The sequence below is a fragment of the Leptosomus discolor genome, chromosome 27 (assembly GCF_034619465.1).
Source record: "Leptosomus discolor isolate bLepDis1 chromosome 27, bLepDis1.hap2, whole genome shotgun sequence".
Taxonomy (NCBI): domain Eukaryota; kingdom Metazoa; phylum Chordata; class Aves; order Leptosomiformes; family Leptosomidae; genus Leptosomus; species Leptosomus discolor.
In genome coordinates, this window is record NC_141417.1 from 1,287,900 (window position 1) to 1,309,721 (window position 21,822).

At 62.2% G+C, this 21,822-nt stretch overlaps 1 protein-coding gene across 3 annotated transcripts; it reads right to left on the reverse strand.

The window, feature by feature from the left end:
* Window positions 1–2,788: 2,788 nt before the first annotated feature.
* Window positions 2,789–20,754, reverse strand: ASIC1 (acid sensing ion channel subunit 1). 3 transcript variants are annotated; one of them, XM_086478615.1, is made up of 13 exons: window positions 20,390–20,751; window positions 19,060–19,314; window positions 17,292–17,302; window positions 15,411–15,436; window positions 5,223–5,373; window positions 4,610–4,737; window positions 4,238–4,388; window positions 4,099–4,155; window positions 3,865–4,018; window positions 3,688–3,779; window positions 3,326–3,405; window positions 3,093–3,197; window positions 2,789–2,893 (listed from the first exon to the last, which is right to left on the reverse strand). In XM_086478615.1, exons 1-13 carry the CDS (start codon window positions 20,749–20,751, stop codon window positions 2,789–2,791), a joined length of 1,677 nt encoding a protein of 558 aa, XP_086334741.1. The 3 variants fall into 3 exon arrangements, with proteins under 3 accessions (XP_086334741.1, XP_086334742.1, XP_009949965.2); XM_086478616.1 differs by lacking the exons at window positions 15,411–15,436; window positions 17,292–17,302 and having other exon boundaries at window positions 19,119–19,314; window positions 20,390–20,754; XM_009951663.2 differs by lacking the exons at window positions 15,411–15,436; window positions 17,292–17,302; window positions 19,060–19,314; window positions 20,390–20,751 and adding an exon at window positions 6,171–6,794.
* Window positions 20,755–21,822: the final 1,068 nt, after the last annotated feature.

Consider the following 21,822-nt stretch of genomic DNA (forward strand, 5'->3'; position numbering starts at 1 on the left):
GGCCTTTCAGTATTCCCTGCCCACTGCCCACTCACTATTATTCAGCCTTCATGGGGTCCTGGGGGCTTTTTTGGATGCCCAGTGTTGGAGCTGGCATGTTGCTTTTGCTCATTGTAGCTGGAAATTTTTAGGACGAAAAGCGTGTTTACATACAGCTTGTGCTACAACTGCTACTGACTGGGTTAAATTAAAACCAGGTGATGTTCAAGCTCGTGACTCATTTCTGCTGAATCTCAGGTGTCTGTCCCAAACCACAGAAGTGTGAGGCTTGTCAAAGATTAGCAGCTGTGCATATGCTAATTCTCCTCCCCCTGCTTGAGAGCAAAAGCCAGTTCCCATCCTCCAGTCCTAGGTGTCCCTCAGGCCGTGTTCACACGGCAGCGCAGGACCTGGCGGCGATGCTGGGGCTCGCTCAGGTACCCAGAGCAGTCGCCGCGTTAGCGCAGCACTCGGCAAAGGGACGCTGCGTGTGACTCTCTTCAACATCAGCTCTGATGTTGCTGGTGTTCACGTGCGCGTTTAAAGGCGGTACTGGAAGTCTGGACCAAAGCTTTATCCTCCCCCCACACCTTTTGGTCTTGACTCCAGAATTTCAGTGAATCCTTCAAGAACATCCTGGGATGATGCCGTCCCCACCTGCCTCCTTGGGGAGCATTTCCAGGAGCTCAGCAAGAGAGAAAGGCTCAGTGCTCATGAGTTATATCATTCTTTATATCATCATTAAGAGTAGCAGGTATTGATGTACAATGCATCTGTCATCTTATTGTGCTTCCTATGAAAATGTGTGTACATAGTACAGATACCAGAGAGAATTCAACACTTTATACACTTGAAGGCATTCAGAGATCAGTAACAGAAAAAAAAAATGGCACAAGAACAAGGCCTAAATGCTACTAGATGGGTATCTACACTGATATGATGCATACATAGAGATATATATATATATGTACACATATATATATAGTCATATATATTATATATAAGAAATATAAAATGCAGATGACATAATAGAAACAAACAGAAAAGCGTATGCTTCAACAGGTGAGCCTCAAGGTCAAATCCCAGCCCCATCTTTAAAAGCTTTAATGGGAAAGAGAAAGAAAGAAAATAAATAAATGAAATGCAATGAAACATTAGGAAAAATCCATAAGAAAATTTATGGATGTGGCCGACCCGTCATCTTTGGGTGATCGCTGGATACAAAGGACTGACCCCCAGCTCCTAATTTTGGTCAGGAAGCAAATAATAATAATGGCAATAATAAAAACAAAACCGCAGTTTAGAAATAATAATTACTAAAAAGACTTATTGCGAAAGCTCTTAAAGATAAGTAGCACTTCAGCCCCGGGAGGGCTCTTGCTTGATGTGGTGGGCCTGGGGGCTGGCAGGGGCTGGGGGAGGCCAATTTCCACTGACCCTAGAGCGAAATGGCGGTGCGCTTGCGGGCCCGGGGAGCAGAGACTCGGCCAGTGCCGGCCGGCCGGCCCCCGGCTGCCAGGGCAGGTCTCTGCGTGCCGGGGAGAGGGCAGCGACGGGAGGAGCAGCGGGGGGCCCGGGGCAGCGAGCCGGCAGGCGCCCCGACGATGCCCAGGGCTCACGGTGCCCCAGGGCAGGGGCTGTCGGGGCGTTCGGTGGGGTGGGAGCCTGCGGTCCCGTGGACCAGAGCACCCTGTGCCGTGGGGTGTCCCTCGGCCTATGAACCCTTTTGGTGTTGGGGCTCCTATGCCTGCCTGGCCAGAGCAGTGCCAAGGGGCTGTCCCTCACGGTGGCCTTGGCCAAGCCAAGCCGGTGGCTGCGGCTGAAATGGGGGCCAGGGGTTTTCTTTCTGCCTTTCTCCCCGAGGATGGCTGTGTTTGGGGGCCGAATGGGGTAGCCCCAGGTTCCCTGGGGACGGGAGGGACTGTGGGGCAGGGCTGGTGCTGGCCAGGCTCTGTGGAGCCCAGGAGAGACAGGCAGGGAGACCACACCATCGCCCGACCTGATGCGGCCGAGCGAGAGTGCCCGGGTAGTGGGGTCGTCAGTGCCGAGGTGGCATCCCCCCGGCCGAGTCCCCTCTGGTGCTCGCGGCCAGCCAGCGAGCTCGGTGGCTGGGCACCGCTGTGCCTGGGGCAGGGTGCCGAGGAAGACGTTTTGGAGAGGTGGAGGGGCCCCGTCTTCATGCGCGTGGAGCGGCCAGAAGAGCCCAGGCGAGGGCGGGCTGCGGGCCACCGCAGTGCCAGGGGACAGCGCGGCTCTCCTGGAACTGCCGAACTCGCTGCCGGGCCTGCCGGGCACGCCGTGGGGCTCCTCGGTGATCCCTCTGGCCGGGCACGGGGGTCCTAGCAAGCGCCGGACAAGGCGTTGGAGCAGGATGGGCATGGAGACAACGGACGGACAGATGGACAGGGCTGTGGATGGAGACTCTGCGGCCGAACGGCTGCTTCTTCTTGGCTTCTGGGTTTCTAGTTAAAAAGGCCGAGGGGAGCCGAGGGGAGGAGACGGGGCAGGCCCGTGCCCCAGCCCGCTGTGCGTGTCGCTCCCCGCACCGCGAGGATGGCCGGGCTGGAGCGTCCTCGAGTTTCTGAACTAGCGGGGCAGGCGCGGAGCAGCTGCCGCGGGGGCTGCGTGCCGGGTTCGAGCGTGACCCGACCCGACCGCCTGCCCCGAAATCCGAGGCCGTCGCTCTTGTCCGTGTCCCACCGTGGCGAGGAGCAAGGTCCCCTAGATGTGTCTCTCCGCTGGCGCTCGCAGGGAGAAGGGCAGCTCTCCGGAGGGCTTTGGTAGCTCAGGTTGTACATCCAGACGTCGGTTAGCAGGTGAAGTCCTCAAAGGTGCCCCGGGCCGGGTGATGAGGTAGGATGTTGGCTGCGTACGTCATGCCTGCCGGGTGGCCGCGTATGCTTTCACAGGGATTCTGTGGGGCAGAGGATGGGCGGGACACGAGGGTCACTGGTTTCACCCAGACCCCCGCAGAGAGCGAGTCGTGTCTCCCCACATCGTCTCTCCCTGGTGCCTCTGCTCTTGTCCCGAGCGCTCCCCCCCACAACGCCTTTGGGGCAGCCTTCGAGCCGCGAGAGGAGACCAGCAGCTCCCCTGGCGCGCCCGGCACTTACGTGGCGTTTCACGTCGTCCATGCTCAGCGCGACGCCCTTGTCCGTGTTGTTCCTCTTGTGGTTCTTGCGGCACTTGCCCCGCCGGCACAGCCGGTGCTTTATCACCTGCAAGAGGCACATTTCGGTACCCTGGGAGCTTACGGGCGAGTCTTCCCCGTGTCCTACACAAGTGTTTCGGTGCTCCAGGATAACGTGGGCTCCCTGGCAGCTGGGGGATGGCAAGAGACACTCACCTCATAGGCGTAGTCGAACAGCTCCAGTACTGTGAGGATACTGGCCCCAATGAACAGCCCCATCTGCCCTCCAATGTCACCTGCAGAGGAGAGGGAAGCCATCAGGGTGGCACAAGTCTGGTGTTGGGTGGCACAAGTCTGGCGTTCGGTGGCAGAGGGAGCAGAGAAAGGGCAGAACTCGTCCGTGCTGTGACTGGTGCCGGGCCATGGCAGTGGGGTGCCCTGCTCTGCATCCACACCGTCAGCATATGCAGCGCCTCGGGAAGAGGGCCACGGTGCACGGGGCCAACATGAGACCACCTTGTTGGAGAACACCGGCTGGATGCTGCCATGGGGCCCCCGCCACAGCCGCCAACACTCACCGAGCAAGCCAGCCACCTCATACGCCTTCTTCTGCTCGATTGTCTCATAGTTCAGGGCTTCAAAGAAGATATCCAGCACCAGGATGTTCTCCCTGTGCAGGACATAAGTGGCATCAGGCTGAGATTTGGGCTGAAGGGACAAGATGCTGCCCCACCACCGCGGCCGCCGCATGTTACCCGATGTACTGCTCCGACTTGTTGTACTTCTTGGCCAGGTACTTGGCAGAGGCCTTGCTGGGGATCTTCACCATGGAGAGCTCTTTGCCGTAGCGGGTCACGTTGCAGGGCATCTCGCAGACGCAGTACTCGTTGTCCTTCTCCACCAGGAAATCTGGGGAGGGAGAGAGGGAGACGGAGAGATGGAGAAATCCAACACCCACAGCTCGGTCCCGCAGGGCCGGGCAGCCTCACCTAAGGCCGGATCCGCACACTCCTTGTACTGCTCCGGGGTGCAGTAGGGGGCATCACCTGGAGGAGAGAGATAAAGCAGGTTTTCCGGGTGGGACTGTGTCGGTGGGCTGCGCCGGCCCCTGCCGCACGTGGGGCTCACCTGGCATGTGCACCATGCGGCAGTTGCAGTTCTCCACCAGGTAGCGGGTCTCGCAGTCGATGCGGCAGGCGGTGATGCTGTAGGTGTCGTAAAACTCCGAGTCGCCCACCACGGCTTTGCAGTCACCCCAGGGAGGCGGCAGGTAGATGAGCTGGGAGGGGGCAGAAGCCAGGAGTAAGGAGAGAAGCCCGCCGGCCCCCGGCGTGGTGGGGGCACAGACACCCTTGCTGCATCGGTCCCCGGGGCCAGGTGGCATCCGACATGGGGGCAGGCGACAGGGGCGTGGGGGGGAGGCTCAGCATCCCACAGCAGGTCTAGCCCACAGCGCAGGGTGGGAGGGAGCATCCCAGACCCACCCCCCCCAGTCCCTACCCGCTGCTCCTGGCAGGACACGAAGGTCTGGAAGCCGGGAGCCACCCCGAAGCCCAGCTGGTCGATCAGCGGGGGCTCGTCCTGGCTGTGGATCTGCACCTTGATCCCGGCTTCGAACGAGGTCTCATCTGCAGCAGAGAGAAGTGGGGTGAGCGTGGCGCTGTACCCCAACCTGCAGGGCTGCGCCGAGCCCTGCTGCAAAAGGGAACAAAACTTCTCCCATCTCCCACCCTTCCCCTGGGCAAATTCATTTGTTCATGTGTCCATCCATCCGTCCATCTGTTTGATACACCGTGTCCTTGTCCCCTCCGCCTCTGACCCTCCTGCTCCAGCACCCCGGGGAGAGCGACAGGGAAAGTGTTTGCCTCTATTTATAAACAACTGATGGCTGTTTGTCTAAACCGATGGGGAGTTGCCATGGTGAAGAGCAAAGACAAGGAGGAAAAAGGAAAGAAAAGGACCCGAAGTGATGAGAAATGGAAGGAGCAAAGAGGAAGGAGCCTGGGGGATGTGGACCCATGGGGTTGAGAGCCGGGAAGGGGCTGGGAAGCACGGCAGGGGCTGCTGGTGACTGAGTGGACCTGCTGGCACAGCCGCTGGGGCAGTGGGTTACCTGTTTCCCCCCACACTGGCAGGTACTCGTCCTGCTGAATGTCCAGCATGATCTCCAGGCCGTTGCCAGTGCCTCCCTTCATGCTGATGAGCCGGGGCTTCCCGTCCTGCCCTGCGTTGAAGGTGTAGCACTTCCCATAGCGGGTGAAGACCTGCAGGAGAGGACATGAGGCTGAGGCTGGGGCCCCTCTGCCGGCACCAAACTGCTGCTGGCACCACAGCATGGAGCCGGGAGGGCATCACCAGCCCCAAAACACAGCCGTCCTCAGCCTGGGGGTACAATCCGACCCAGGCCCCTGCCCTACGGGGTGTCTCTCCCTGTTGGAAGTGCCCGTCTTTGCCCCGGTAGAGGAGGAGACATTCCCCACCAAGGCACAGGGATGGCTTGGACTCGGAGGAGACACTTTGCAGATTTACAGCACCTCAACCCCATAGACCCCACGGCAGCCCCAGCTCCCCGAGACGGCGGCACTCAGCCCTACGCCTGCACCAGCGCCTCCTCCCAGACCTCCTCCATCCCTGCAGAGGACGGGGCTGGACAGGGTCCTGAACCCCCTCATCCCTCCTTGGCCGTTCCAAGATAACGCCTCCGGCAGCCGGCGTGACTCCACGCCGCTGAGCTGCTGCCAGCCTGGGCGAAGGGGGCGTGTGAGGCCAGTGGGCTGCAGACCGCACGGTGCCCCACGGGCAGTGGTGATGCTGGGATGGAGGTGCCCGGCACCTCCTCTGCAAGCACAGCCCTGGGGCTGCTCTCCGTGTCCCACCAGCGAGTCTCTGCAGCCGGTGCCATCCCCAGCTCCAGCGAGACGCCCAGGTGCCGGTGGACGGGGCTGAAACATCAGCCTGTCCCTGAGTGAAGCTGTCAAGGACAGCGTCGCCCACCGTGCCTGATTCGACACGATGCCGGCCGGAGCTGCTCCCCGTGCCTGGCCGCCTTGGGGCTACTCACCACCGCAAAGTCGCCGGGACCACACTGCTCGCCCCGGTAGCTGCAGCTCAGCAGCATGTCCTCCAGCTGGTGGCAAGTGCGGTTAAAAAACCCGTACAAATTTAGGGGCTCGTCCTCATCCCCGGGGCCAGGCTGGGCCGGGACGAAGCCCAGCTCCATCCCAGGCTCGTAGTCAACCAGGGGGGCCAGGTAGAGCAGGTCCTCGTGGCTGAGCTGCGAGAGCCGCACACGGTTGATGTTGCAGAAGGTGACGGCAGGGAAGGTCATGACAGGGCTGTCCTCCTCGCTGAGCAGCGTGACGTGGTGGTACTCCAGGTAGTAGACGATGCGGTCGGCCACCTGGTAGAGGAAGACGGAGAGGGAGAGGAGGAAGGCCAGCGCCCAGAGTGCCTGCCGAGCGCCCAGGCTGCCCTCCACAAAGATGTGGCTCAGCCCGTGCAGCGTGCAGCTGCTGGCAAAGGCCACGAAGTCCGTGGCTGCCCCTGCGTCCTCCTCCTTCTCTTCATCCTCCTCCTGCCCATACAGGAACTCATCTGCTCCGTCCTCTCCCCTCCCGGCGGCTGCAGCATCTCTTGGTCCTTCCTCGCTGGAGAAGGAGATGGTGCAGAATATCTGGAGAGGCATTGTCCAGCGTGGGGGTCCCAGCTGCAGCGTGGAGGTCCTGGCTCAGGCGTGGGGGTCCCGGCCCCCACCCTGCCACGGCCTGGGGGTCTTCGATGGTGGGTTGGTTCCTCAGGGTGCAGGTGAGAAGGGCTAGGGGAGAGCAGGGAAGGAGGAAGGGGCAAGTTCAGAGAAGAGAAACAGAGAAGGGAAAAGGAGCGAGAGGTGAACAGGAGGGAAGGAGAGGAGCGGAAGGATGCTCAGAGGGGACGGAGAGAGGAGGATATATCAGGAGCAGGGAGGAGGAGAGGAGGAGCGAGGGGCGGTTCTGCGGGCTCCCCAGGTCCCCCGGGACCGGCCGGCTGCGGCTGGCGGGATGGAGCAGAGATGTCACCGGCTCCGGAAGCACCGACGTGTTGGGAGCTCCCGGTGCTGCCCGGGGGGGCCCGAGGGGCTGCCAGGTCCGGCGAACATGGGTGTGCACGGGTGTGTGCGCAGGCGCCCGGCGTGCTGCGTACCCGCACCGCATCCTCCGTCCTCCATCCTCGCTGCGGGGCAGCCAGGCCCTGGCAGCCGGACCGGCTGCTCCAGCCAGGCCCTCCCCGCCGGCTGCCAGGCTGTTTCCAGAGCCACCATATGCCGGGCTCTCCGGGCTCTTCGTCGGGGCGGCTGGAGCCAGAGGTTTTCCCAAAACGCCTGTGACACTGTCCTGCTGCAGCGCCCGCCCAGCGAGGGTGGAAGGGAGCTGTGGTGTCCCCGAGCTCTCAGGGTGCCCATCCTGACCTGGCAGCACCATCCCTGCAGGCTCATCTCCCCGTGCCGCGGGGCAGCGGTGTGTGCACGGCAGCGTCCAGCGAAGGCGATGTCCTGAGCGGTGTGAGGTCCGTCCTCCTTCAAGCCAGGGTTGGTTTTGGCAGGATTTGGGGACTGCCATGGTGCAGGCGATGCCTCCTTCTGCAGAGTCCAGCCAGCGCACAGTGTGTCACCTTCTGCTTCGGGTCGCTGTGGGGCACAAGGAGCCACCTCTTCCCCCAGGCAACAGTGTCCAGGCCTCACGCTGCTGAGCCGGCTGGGGCTGGGGGTCCCGGGGAGGCAGCCCTGCTGCAGGGTGGTGGGATGGAGCCATCATCCGCGCTGGCTGGCGGGAGCAAAGGCGTCTCCTCCCTGCAGCAGCACAGCCCCTTCTTGCGGTTTGCTTTTTTCCTGCACTCAGCACTTCATAAAAGCATCCGATGCGACCACAGAGCAATCTCCAGCCCCATCCCTGCACCGCAGCCGCCATCCCCAGCCCAAGGGGAAGGGGAGCATCTAAATACGGCAGCGCTTTGATGCGCCGGAGCTGGATGGGAGGTTTTTGACTGATGCCTGGGTGCGATGAGCAGCCCGCCCGTTCGGCTGCTGTGCCTGCGGGGCCTCCGGTCCCTGAGCACATCCCAGCTCGCAGACATGGAGACCACCAAACCGGGCGGACAAATACAGCCAGGAAACTTGCACAAATCTGACCTGATACCAGCGCGAAGTTATCTGCTCCTCCCGAGCAAGTGATGCCTGTGTAATGGGCAGGGCCGGCACTGGGGATCCCTGCCAGGGCAGGCTCAGCCAAGATGATGACCGATGATGTGACAGAGGGTTATCCCTTGAGGAGCCGTCCTGGGGCTCCCCAAGCTCAACATTCCCAACAGGGCCCTTGTGTAAGAGGGACACTGGCAGTTGCCACAAAGCTGGAGGTGCTGTCAGCACCTGGGAGAAAGGGTGAGTGACCTTGGGGACGAGTGCCAGAGCCACGGGATGAAATTTCATAAAGCTGAGAGCAAGTCTGCACCTTTTGGGAGCAACCCAGGGAGTCCGAGCTGGAAACTCATCCTGGGAAATGGGGCCAGGGAGGCAGATTGGGTGGCTGGGATCCACCGTGGGGACGCAGTCACATCCCGGCCCTTTGCCTTTGACAGAGACGAGCTGCAGCTGCACCGGGGGCAGGGCTGGGCTATAAAGGCATCAGGGCTTCGCCTCGGACGGGGTTTGGGAGTGTTGGGCTGGCTCAGCCCTGTGGGAGCAAGCTGGGAGCGAGCTGGGCTGATCACACACAGACCAGCACTGGGGGATGCTTTAGGCGGGGAGCGAGCAGGTACGAGCTGGCTGAGGTCAGGGTGGGATTTCTGGTGTTCCCCAGCTCTGGGACACGGAATTTCTGCACAGTCTCTGCAGGAGGGAGAGGAGGAGGAAAATGGAAGAGAAGCCTGAAGGGTTTTGTTCTGACAGGCCAGCGGTGCTGCCTGGGGCCCTGCGGGCTGGTCCTGATGGCGAGAGTGAGGGGCTGACCCGATCCCATGGCACGGGGAGGTTTAATGCGTCTGCTTGGAAGCAATTGCAGCAGGGAGAGGGAGATGCTGTAATGAAAACACTCCATCATCGGCCGGGGCCATTAACCTGCCGTGCTCGGCTTAAACAGCTCGCGGAGAGAGCTGGGGCCGGTTCCCGGCAGCCGCGCGGGGCGGCGAGGACGAGCGCTGCCCTGGCTCCGGTTACCGCCACCTGTCCCAGAGCCGACACTTGAGCCAGGGTGAAGGTGACCGGGGACGGTTGCAGCCAGGAGCACAGTGGCACCGGCACTCAGGGGAGCGTGTCCTGACTCCATGATTGGGGACAAACCGTGGCCATGTCCCCGTGTTGCAGGCAGGGGGGTGCTGTCCTGGTTTGTGCAAGTTTTGGAGATGCTGGAGGAGTCCTTGGGCTCGTTCCAGCTCCTCCTTCACCGGGAGTTATTTTTACCATCTCTCAGGTAAAGCTTTGGCGGGGGAGAGGGACGGGGGATGCTATAATTAGCCGTGACATCAGCCCCCGTGGCGGCGCGTGCTGGGATGATGCCGCCACACCCCGGACCCACCGCTGGGGACCAGGGATGCTCGATGCCCTCCTCCCCGCTGCGGTGAGGTACGTGGGATGGTGGAAGGAGCCTGGTTTTTCCTGGCTCTGGCATAATGTTTGGCCACCGTCCTGGGGCAGTTCGGCCCCGCTCGCTGCTTTATAGCTCGTCACGGGCCCAGGAAAGGAGGTTTCCCAGAGCGGGGGAGCACGGAGGTGGCGGGGGGGGGGGGGGGGGGGGGGAAGCGGGAGGGGGATTTGACGGCAGCAACAGCACATTTCACAGCCTGTCACGCTTTAATGGCAGAGGAGATCAAAGCCGGGATGGAGTTATTCATAGAGATAAACCAATCCCCGAGGAGGCGAGGAGAAAACAACATCGCAAGCTCTGTTATCCCAGGCCGGCAAGCGGCAGCCCAGCCCCGGGGAGGCTGTCGCAGAAAGTGCCCCGGGAGCTGGACCTGCTCGGTTTTGTAACGGGGTGCTGCCCGTCCCTGCCAAGGACCTGCTGAACCAGGGCCAAGCTGCCTGGGGGTGCCCAGAGGTCGGAGCAGAAGGGATGAGCTGGGGCGCAGCCCCACAGCAGCCAGGAGCAGGATTTAGGGGATGGATATTTATTTGATGGGGCAGATGGGCGCCCCGCAGCCGGGCTGCCCTCCTCCCGTGACACAGTCGAGTGCATTGCGTTGGAGAGGTTCGCAATGTGCCTTGGCCCGTGAATGGGCTTTGCAGCTCCCAGAGCTGCCAAGATGTTGGTGGTGGCACCTGCGGTGCCTCCATCGCTGCTCCGGGCAGGATGAGCCGCTTTGGGGCTGCGGATCCCCTCTCCGACCCTGGTGAGAGGCAGCCGAGCAAGGTGGGATTGCCTGGGCAGCCGGGATCTCGACTGGGACTAATCCTGCCGCCCCTTATCAGATGCTGCCACCTTGCCTCCGCTCGCTCCGCCAGCCAAGCCGGGCGCAGCTTGTGTTATCCGGCCCTTTATCCCCCAGATTAGACGCTTCACAGTGGATTAGCATGTCACATTCTAATGCAGAAAAATTGATGATTAAAAAAGGAGTTTTTCCTCTGTATTATTCCCCACCTCCGCCCCCTCTCCACCCCGTCCCCGTGGGCTCAGGCAGCCCAGCCCCAGCCGCGGGGACGGGTGATGCTGCGGCACGGGGTGATGCGGGAGCCAGGGACGGGAAACCAAAGGTGCCTTTTTGGGACGTGCGGGGCTGGTGCGCTGTGTCCCAGCTGCTTTCGGTGGAGGGGCTGGGTGCTCCAGGTCCCTGTGCCATCCTGCCCCAGGTTGTCGGCTGCAGACCCAGCATCTGCAGCACAGGACTTTAATAAAAAGCACATTATGGTGAGTAATGCGCTAAGTGGACTTCATTATGGACCCGGGGCCTCCTTGGCTCCCGTTGTTCCATATGATTTCATATCAGATGAGCCTTATCTTCTCTCCAAACGCTTCCATTTAAACTCCATTAATCTTTCAAAGCTTCCCTGGGCCAGCGCTGCTGAGCGCTCCCCAGCCAGCCCAGAGGGTGCTGGTGCTGCTGCCCTGGGCACAGAGGCCACCTGCAGCCCCGCTGGCTCAGGGGCTCCGGGGGGCTCCGCCAGGACCCCCTGCAGCTCCGCAGGCGGTCGAGCGTGGCCGTGCATCCTTCTGCAACTCCTCCCGTGGCCGGGCCCTTCGCTGTGCAGCCACCGCCACCGCTCCCGCAGCCACTTTATCCTTCTTGCTGGGGATCTATTTACGCTCCTGTAATTGAAGCAGTTTGTAATGCCGAGAGCTTTCCGGGTGATTTACCCGGTGGTGGTGTCCCTTTGTGCCATGGAGGGGTCACCGGGACTGCACCGGCTCCTGCCCCGCCGCGATGCGGAGGATGCTGCCGAGGTGCCGCTAATTCCCAGGCGGCTGGGATTATTCTGGGTGGACACTTATCCCGATGCCTTTCCGTGTTTCCTGCCGACCACGAATTACCCATAAGCAGGTTGCAATTTTTTCCGACATCTTTCACGATTGCTTAGACGGTTCGTGCAAGCAGATTCAAGCTGACGGTTTTATCGGTGGTGGGGGGGGGGGCAAATGTATTCCTATCTGGTTTTCTTGCTGTGTTTGCTTGCTCTGGCTCTGCATGCATCACGGTTTTCAAATCTAATCTAATCCAAGCAGGGTGGTTGTGCAGCTCCGGCGTGCGGCTGCTCTGGATGGGTCTCCCTGTCGCTTTACTGGGCCATGGGGCTGCCGGGAGAGCAAGGAGCAGGGAGGGCTTAAAATCCCTGATAAACCAGAGAGTGGGTGGGAAGCACCCTGCCCCAGCGCTGTGCCCTGTCTCTGTCCTGAGGGTAAGAGCCTGGATGCAAATACACCAAACCCTCTGTACAGGAAAAAAAAAGTCCAAAAATATGAACAAAAGGTTATAATATCCAAGTATCAGGGCCTGTATAAATAAATAAGGGTCTGAGATGCTGAGGAGCTTCTTGAGTCGTGGTTGTTGCAGGAACTGCAGTGATGCCTGCTGCTTAGAGAGCCCCAGCTCCGGCCAAACTCTCTGCAGGCGATGAAACAAAGGTGCCTATAAAAAGCCAGATAAATTAAAACCAAGGCAAAAGGCTGTGAGACAGTTAATTTCTGGGATCTCCTTGTGGAGATCTCGGTCTCCTGCACAGCTTCACACACTCAGGGGGACCTGCTCCCCCTGCCCCGGCTTCTCCCCACTTGATATCGAGGGGAGAGGGAAAATGGCACCAGGAGGTTTCCCATTTCCTGGGCAGATTCTTCAAAATCCCCAGAATTGGCAAAGGCGCCGTGTGCCCTGCTGCTGCTCAGCCTGGGCCTCGGGTAAGGACCGAAGGGAGAGTAAGGGGGAACAATTTGGGAAAATACCATACGCTGGTGGTGGGCCAGGGCTGTTTCCAGCCTGCGGCTCCCTTCAGGGCCGGCGTCCGTGGGGCACGTGTGCCCAGGGTACCCTGACTGCAGCCCTGACATCCTTGCCTCCATGGTGGCCGGTTAGCACTTGAAAGCCTCCTCATCTCTTCCAGCAGCCACAGATGCCATTAAAGCTTATTAATAATCATTAATAATTCATTTGTTAAGGATTCTTTATGTGCAAAGGCATCTCAAGAGGAGCAGGAATGGCCTGAGGTGCCTCTCAGCTGCTCCGAGCTCTTGGCATGACACCCCTGGGTGTGCAGGGTGCTCCTGGGTGTGCAGGGTGCTCCTGGGTGTGCGTGACACGTCTGGGTGTGCGTGACACATCTGGGTGTGCAGGGTGCTCCTGGGTGTGCGTGGTGCTCCTGGGTGTGCGTGACACCCCTGGGTGTGCAGGGTGCTCCTGGGTGTGCGTGACACATCTGGGTGTGCATGACACGTCTGGGTGTGCAGGGTGCTCCTGGGTGTGCAGGGTGCTCCTGGGTGTGCGTGACACGTCTGGGTGTGCAGGGTGCTCCTGGGTGTGCGTGGTGCTCCTGGGTGTGCAGGGTGCTCCTGGGTGTGCGTGGTGCTCCTGGGTGTGCGTGACACATCTGGGTGTGCAGGGTGCTCCTGGGTGTGCGTGGTGCTCCTGGGTGTGCGTGACACCCCTGGGTGTGCAGGGTGCTCCTGGGTGTGCGTGGTGCTCCTGGGTGTGCGTGACACCTCCGGGTGTGCACAGCTGCCCTGCGCCGGGTGTGCTGCTGCGCTCCGTGGCTCTGGGCACGGCTGCTCTTGCCGCTGGGGCTGGACACTGCGCCTGGGCAGGGCCAGGGACTAAACGACCCCTGGCTGGGCCTGATCCTGATCCTGCGTGTCCTTCCCTCTCCTTTCCTAATCTCCTGCTGGGGCGGGCAGGAGTGATGTTGTTCAGGGCTTGGAGGTTTGAGGCGCTGAACGATTTACCTGCGCTGTTGCAGAGCTGCTAATGAAGCGGCTGTGGGGCACAGGCACGCGTCCGCCTCCTGCCGTGCCGTGCCCGGTGCCGGTGTCCTCGGTCTGCTCGTTCCTGACCCTTTTTCGCAGCGGCTCGGCCAAGACCGTGGCGGGCTCGGTGGCACTGCTCCCACGCAGCAACGGCGCCGCTGTCCTGTTGCAGAACGAGTGTGAAATGCAGCCGGCGTTGGACAAGAGTCGCCGTCTCCTCGTTAGCATCAGCATGGGGTGAGCAAAGCCCCGAGCAGCCGAGGGATCCCCAGTCCTCCTGCCTGCACCCCGCGGGTGGCTGTGTCTGGAAAAGCTTGGGTGAAGCTGAGGAAAGGAGGCAGCCAAAGAGCAACGCTCGCCGGCGTCTCTGCTCCGTGCCCGAGGGCTAAACTGCTCACAGCTGCTTTCTGGATGATTTGCTTTGAGCAAAATACCGTGATACTCAAAAGCCTCTGAGCTGCCGATGAGCTGCCAGAGTTGGGGTGCTCCCGACCCACTGCGCTTCCCGGGAGAGCCGAGTCACCGCCAGCAAACGGCCGCGGTCCCGTCCGTGGCTGCGGTCCCGTGCGCGACTGCTCTGCTCCATCACCTCCAATTATTTTGCACCAGGCAGCCCATGTCCCACCGGGTTTGCTTCGTTCGGCTGGAAAATGAGGCAACCTCTGGGGTCAAACGATGCTCCTGTCTGACAGCAGAGAGAGGCCGAAGCGGAGGGTGAGCCCGGCCGGGAGTTTGCAGATGATGCAGGTGGGGATGGTGCAGCCGGGCCCTGGGGAGAACCGCCGGGACGCCGGAGGTGAATCGCTGCTCAGAAATAACGGATACATGCGAGCAGTTTCAAATGCTTATAAGTTATTTAGGAGCCCATGAGCTGCTTTAAAAAGTGATTTACATAAATCACTTGAATGTCTTACAGAATTTGTAAACGTGCCGGCTCCGTTGGGCACAGCGGTGGGAGCTGCCGGGGCTCGACGTGCCGCTGGGGACCGGCCCCAAAGCAGGAGGATGACGCTATTTGGGGCCAGTGGCCAGCCCTGCCACCAAAGCGTGGTCCCCAAGTTGTTTTTCCGGAGCCAGATGGGCCCATGCGGTTTGTTTATGAACTGTCTAAAGCTGCAGGAAATATCTGGGTATCAGTAATTCCCGCGCCCGGTCTCTCCAGCTGCGTTGGAGATGCTTTTCACTCCGGCTCTATGATTATCCACTAACGCTGCGCCGTGGGGGAGCTCTGCTCACCGCGGGGCTCCGGGGCTTGTGACTGCCGCAGCTCCGTGTGGGGCCGTGGGGGGCCGTGGGCCACATGCCTGGGTCCCCCGGTGGGTGCTGGGGCGTGGGTCCCGTGGGGCTGAGGGTCGAGGTAGAGCAGGGAGACCAGCAGCATCCTCGTGGTACCCTGAGACCAGCAGCCTGAGGATGCCCCATTGCACCCCTCCCTCTGAGCTCCCACGGGTGCTGGAGACACCCCAGCACCCACCAACGGGGTGGGTTTGAATGACGTGAGGTTTTTTTTTTTTTCAGGGGGAAAAAGCTACAGTGTTCCTGGGGTGGCAAGAGCTGACCCCCCCAACACACACCAGCTGGAGCAAGGTGGGCTGAGCAGGGAGCTTTGGGGGTGCAGAGGGGCAGGAGTTGGGGTTTAGCAGGGTATGGGGTGCGCAGCGGGGTGCAGAGGGGCACAGCAGGATCTGGTGGTGTCCAGTGGGGTTCACCAAGGTGTGGCGGGGTTCAGAAGGGTGGTGGGGAGACTCAGCAGGGTGCAGTGGGGTGCTGTGGGGTACAGGGAGATGCCGTTGGATCCATTCTCCATCACAGAAGCTCCTGCATTGCTCCAGAGATGGGAGGAAGGAGGAGTAGTGTGGCTGGGGTGTGCTGGGACTGCTCCAGACCTTTCCTGCTCCCTCCCTTGCCCTCCCTCCGTGCACTCTGTATTTCCAGGGCAGAGGATGCAGAATCCAATGCAAAAGGCAGCGGCATGATCTCCATGTCAAACTCAATTCTCCCTAGTGCCAGCTCAGCCCCGGAGCCTCATGGAAATGGTCCAGAGGTCTTAATCCTCTGCAGTTGATTGAGGATGTCCCGTGCGCTCTGCCCCAGGGCTCCCAGCTCCCACGCCGGGCTCAGCCACTGTGCCTTGAAGCAGGACGGTGATGAGGAGTTGGAGACGTGGCTCTCCCCCAGGACAGGCTGGCGGGGTGTGAGAAGGAAAAGCTGCAAATGCACGTTGCACAGCGCTGGCCACGGCTGTTCCCATCACCCCTGGCTGCACCGACCCCTGAAAAGGGCCTTCAGGAGCGTGAGGCACCGCCCTGAGGTTCCATGCTGGCTTCCCATGGGCCAGCCCCAGTGCCCATCCCATGGGCCATACTGGGGCGTGGAGAGGAAGCTCGTCCTCTGGGTTTCTCCTTTTTCCCTGGGATGGAGAGAAAAGCAATGGGGTTTATTGCCCAGAGACGGGACTCCTGGGCCTTTCCCTTGCTGGGTGAGGAGCAGATCCACGGGGGATGAGCAGGGCTCCAGGGGCCTTTTGCCGGCGCGGGGAGGGAGAGGAAACGCAAGCTGGGAGCCGGCGGGGCCGTGCCTTCCCGCAGAGGAGCGAGGGCTCGAACTTATAAATAATGAAGTAGCGAGCGTGCAACATTGATCTCTGCTGCTAATGAGCACGTCGGGGAGCGCAGTCCCGAAACTGAGGCGACGGAGGGCGATTCCCCCTTCCCCGCAAAGGGCAACTGGGCGGCCGCCTGCCCACCCTGTATGAGGCCCCGTGGGTGTGAGGCACTGGGCACAGCCCCGGTGATGGGGACATCCTCACCCCGTGCCCTGAGGGGGGTCAGGACTTGCCCCTCAGCCTTGTGCTTGTCCCTCTGGGCTGTAAGGCCGTGCCAGGATTTTGGGGCTGGGGAGAGGAGATGGCTGCTCCTCCCTCGGTGTCCTCCTCCCCATCCTGGGCCACTGCAGTGGGGGAGCTTTGGTGGATGCCAGATGCCTCCATGGTGCCGGAGGGGCTGTGACGAGCCAGGGCAGAGCTGGGGTGGGCCGATTGTTTCCCCCTGGGTCTTCTTAGAGGGTCCAGTCCCCTGTACAGGATGAGTCCAAGCCTGGTCAGCTCCGTCTCTATCCCTGGAGCACCGGCTCCTGCTGGGGAGCACCCAGCCCCTGCAGTGCACCCGCCAGGGTGGCTGGAGATGGAGGGGGTTGAACAATGCCGAGGCCCCCCTGATGTGCCCTGGTGATGACGCAGATGAAAGAGGAGGTGGGAAAAGCCGATATAATCCCAGGATGGGTTTCCCCACGGCATCCGACACGAGCCCTGCGCGCCAGGGGATCCTGTCCTGGCTGCAGGGTGATGATGGGCAGGGGGGCCGAGACCCAGCCCAAAACCCCCCTGGGGTGCTCCTGGAGGGGTGCACCATGCAGGGGCACACAGGCATCTCTCCCAGCGCTGGGGGGGTCCCTGGGCTGCTGCGGCTGCCCCCCGGCCATGCTCGCCCAGTGTCCGGCGGTGCGAGGGGGCACGTGGGCAAGAGGCAGCTCCTGTCGCCTTATTGTCCCCCTGAATATTTCGGTGACGGCAGCCCCTCATTTGCATTCGCCGCGTCTCCCCCGAGCCCTCCCTTCTGCCGGGGACAGATAACGTGGCAGCAGCGGCGTGTCGGGGCCGCGGTGCTGGCGGCAGAGCCACGGCTTTTCCCGTCGCCTCCTGTGCCAGCCAGCATCAGCATGCGGCCAGCGTCGCCCAGGTGGGCGCTTGCCCCCCCAGCTCTCCCCACTGACCCCCCGACTCTCCCCACCGACCACGGCACCGAAGTTAAATGGCTGCAGAGGGGACAGGCGCAGGGAGAGAGCCGACGTGCGTCCCTGCATGCAGGCAGCTTCCCCCAGCCTGTGGGGTCTGGGCAGCCCAAAAATCCTCCCTGGCGAGTCCCCTCTCCGCACCCGGCACCTCCTCTACACCAGCGAGAGCACAGGGGCGGCGCTGGCTGCAAGAGCACCCGCTCGGCACGTCCCGCTAGCCTGGACGGTGCAACGGGCTTCCCGAAATGCAGAGGTGAACACAGCCCCTGCGTGCCGCAGTGGGACCCCCATTGGGTGTGGGGGGATGATGGTGCATCACTGGGTGATGGTCCCCAGCACCCACCAGCCTTGACCAGTGCCACCAGGCCCCGAGCAGCACCGAGCCCAGCTCAGCCCGGGCAGACGCGGTCCGAGCTGGGAGGAGAGAGCAGCGAGGCGGCAGGAATTAACCTGTCAAACCAACCCCTCTAAAAGCTTCTGCGAGCCCCGGGACCCCCCCCCGCCCCCCACAGGGCTGGGGCAAAGGTTTCTGAAACAGCTCAGCGAGACGGGGTGGCTGCTGGGACCCCGCACAGGCAGCACCATCCCCAGCCCCGCCACGCACAGACCTGCCTGTGCAAGGGGAATCCAAAGAGCAACATAAATATAGCACAGAGCCAGCTTTTTCTAATCAAATCCATTAAATCATCCCAACCTGCTTGCAAGGAATAATCCAGGCAGGAATAACAAACCAGCTGTGAGTGTATTTTTCGGTCGGAGGGGATGCAGAAAGCAGGGTATCTGCACCTCAAGAGATGAAGGGACCCTGAGGACGCTTCGGCGCAGAAAACACGACCGTGCCCGGGGAAGAGCCTGGCGTTGAAACCGGCCAGTGGCCACATGCAGGCTGGGACCCGGCCCCGCTCGCCAGCCCCAGCTGGAGAGGATCCAGCCCCCTCCGGCTGCAACTTGCCTCCATTTAACAAATAAAACGCCTGACGGCTGACAACAGAGAAAGGCTCTATGTAAAGAGCCTGTCAAGGGAATTTAATGCAGATGATTAAAATCACCCGAATTGTGCTGGGACCTGGGCAGCAGCTCCGCGGATGCCCAGCCGGTGCCTTGGCGTGCTCGGCAGCTTCATCCTCGCCCGGCGTGGGACGCGAGTGGGACATCCCTAGGCTGGGCATGAGGACGGGGACCCCGAACAGCGCAGAGCCGCACGTTCCACGCTGGAGCCAGCTCGGGAACAGCCACCCCGGCTGCCGAATTTATTAGGCAGCACCCGAATAGCCGGCACTGTTTTCATTCCCAGCTGGATGGGGGAGAGGCAGCCGCAGGGGGATAAAGGCTTTATTGTGCACTGGGTCCATGCACCAGCATGAGACGCAACCTCCGTGGCGGGGCACAACGCCGCGCCGTGCCACCGGGACCTGCTTTCCCCAAGGGACTGCGGGGCTCCCTTGGGTCCCCGCCGGCCGTCGCTGGGGCTCTCCCTGCTCTTCCACTGGTGCCTCCTCACCGCGCAGCAGTTCCCAGCACAAGGTTTCCACCCCGGCATGCACAACCCTGCTTTGCAGAGCTCGAGCGATCCTGGGGAGCTCTGCCCACACGGGAGCACCCCGTGCAACCACACTGAGCAGCTCATGCTCCTGGGGGGCACCTGGACCTCTAAAACCCAGGGACATCCCTTGGCATCCCCTTAATGAAGATGCTGCCGGTCCTTTCCAAGCTGAAAGGAGGCAGGAGCGGCTACAGGTGGACAAACGCTCTCCTGGCCTGGGGGAAATGTGGCGTTGGGCTGGGGCCGCAGGGGCACTCACCACTTTGAAGTCTTCGGGGGTGCATCGCTCCCCGCGGAAGAAGCAGGACAGCAGCATCTCCCGGATGTCGTGGCCAGCCCGGTCATAAAACTCCAGCATGTTGAAAGGTTTGGGCTTGAAGTTTCGGAAGTTTGCCTTGTCCTGGAGGATTTCCAGCTGCTTCTCGTCAGCGGTCTGGGTGTCCGGGATCTCGTATCTTAGGGGAAGGAGCAGGCAGAAGCTCAGGCCTGACCGCTGCTCCCGCCGGTGAAAGCCATTTGGGCTTCGCACGAGCTCCTTCTGCCCCGACCCTGGCGTGGGTTCAGCGAAGTCCCAGCCGCTTTGCACGTGGCATTTGCAGAGCATTCGGCGGCACAAAGCGGCCCAGAGGCACGTGCGAGGTGGCAGGAGGATGGGCAAGGGGAAGCTGGGCGGCGGCAGAGGCCACATACCAAACCCGTCCCGCTTGCCCCAAAGCTGGTCCCGCAGCGCTGGCCCTGATTGAGGCCAGCCCAGCCGCCTGCCCTGTGCCTTTGGTGGCTCGCCGGGACGTGGGCTGAGTGTGCTGGGTCTCAGCCCCTGCTCTGGTGGCTACAAACCCCTCCCTGGGGCACGAGGAGGGGCAGCGGCGAAGCCCTTTGGCAAATGGCACGGGCAGGGACTGCGCCACGCTGCCGGCACCGGGCTCATGGCAGTGGCTTGGCAGCACCAAGGCGCCGCTGCAGCCGTGGGGACGGGCTGGGGAGGGCGGGCGAGGGGCTTTCCCAGGAACGCTGTCACCGCAGAGGCCCACGGTCCAAGGAATGGCAGCGTCCTCCTATCCTTGGGCCTGGGTGGTGCTCAGCAGCTTCACCTGCTGGCATCCCCAGCCTCGCTGCATGTGTCAGGCACCCAGGCCGTGGTGTTGGAGCCACGCGTGCTGGATCCGCCCCGCAGGCGTCCCGGGGTGGCCCTGGCCTTCCTGCATGTGCCACGCGCTGGGGATGGGAGCCACGCGTGCCGGATCCGTACAGGGCAGCCCAGCGTGGGAGCCACGTACCCAGGACAGCACCAGGACCTGGCAGCTCTCGGCCGCACAGTGGCCGCATCCAGCTGCAGAGCTGAACTAACTCGGGATCTGCTTCCTCATGGAGACTAAGGAGATGCCGCCCACGCCAGTCACGGAGTGCACCTCTCCAGCGCTCGCTGCCCCACGTGGTGCGGGGCTGGTGTGGTGGCCGAGGCCACGTGCGGTGGCCTGCCCTGGCACACGGAGATGTCACCTGGGGCCACCTCAAAGCACCGGCACCCACCTGTTATTGAGCAGGGCGAGGAGCTCTCCGGCGTGGTACAGGTCGTTCTTGGTCACTCGGCTGAACCGAAACTCGTTGAGGTTGCAGAAGGTGACGGCGGGGAAGGTGAGCCTGGTGGCCGCCACCTCGTCCAGCTTGGTGACGTGGGGGTAGAGGAAGTAGTACTGGATGCGGTTGGTGCAGACGAGGGCGAGCAGCGCCAGCGAGCCCAGGAAGCACAGTGCCCAGACCACGCGCTTCAGCGACAGCCGCTCGTACGAGAAGATGTGCGAGAGCCCGTGGAGGGTGGAGCTGCTGGCGAAGGCCTGGATGCTCACCGGCTGCCCGCTGTCCACCTCCTCCTCGTCCACCTTCAGGTCCATCATGGTCCGTGCCGGCACCCTGGGGTGGCCACTCTGCCGAGAAGGGAGCCCGTGGGCGCTCAGTGCCGTGGAGGCCTCATGGGTGCTGCCGCTGCCTAGCCCACGGCATCCCCGCGCAGGGATGCGCCCGGCAGCCCTCGCGTGGGGCAGATGCTTTGCTCTGCCCTGCTCTCCCCCCCAAGCCTATATATATACAGACATAAGCGCACAGAGATGTGTGTGTGTCTCTATATTCAGTTGGGTGCAGCCTCTTGCATTTCCTCCCCTTCCACCTCCTCTCTGTCCTCCCCATCCCGTGGCAGGGCTGGGGCGCCGTGCCCCGCCAGCACCCCACCGTATCCATCCCTCCCCTCCCACCTGCTCCCCCTCCCCGGTCCCCCTCCGCCTCCCTCAAATGGCACCAGCGCATCGACAGATAGATGTAGGAATCGAGGATGCAAACCTGGAATCAGGGCCGGCGGCCGCGGCCGGAGCTGGGCTCGTTCTGCTCCGCGACGGCGGCTGCCGCTGCGACGCGGGTGCCGGGGCTGGGACGAGCCTCCCTCCACCTCTTGCTGCTGGGTGGGAAGACGGGAGTGGGAGACGCACAGGCACGGAGGGTGCGAGAGGCACCGAGCCCGGCAGCGGCGGGCGAACCGGAAAAGAAGGGGGGGGGAATAAAAATAGCCTCGGCGGTACCTTGGTGCAAGCGTGGGAGCGGGGATGCGCCGGGGCCTCGCTCAACGCCGTGCCGGGGGACCGGAGGCGACCATCGCCGGAGAGGAGGCAGCTGCCGGGTGCGAAGAGGAAAGAGGGGAAGGAGGCAGGCGAGCGGGAGGCTGCCTCCCTGCCAAACACATGGATACCTCCCCCTGTGGCTATCTGGGAGCTGGTGATTTCTTCAGATGCATAATCCGCATGAAGTCATTGTCTGTGCGCTGGTGGGGCCGGAGGCCGCGGAGGGGTGCCGCAGGCCGGTGGGCAGCGAGGAGAAGGAGGAGGAGGAGGAGGAGGAGGAGGAGGAGGAGGAGGAGGAGGAGGAGGAGGAGGGAGAGGCGGAGGAGCGGGGCGCTCCAGCGATTGCAGGCTGCT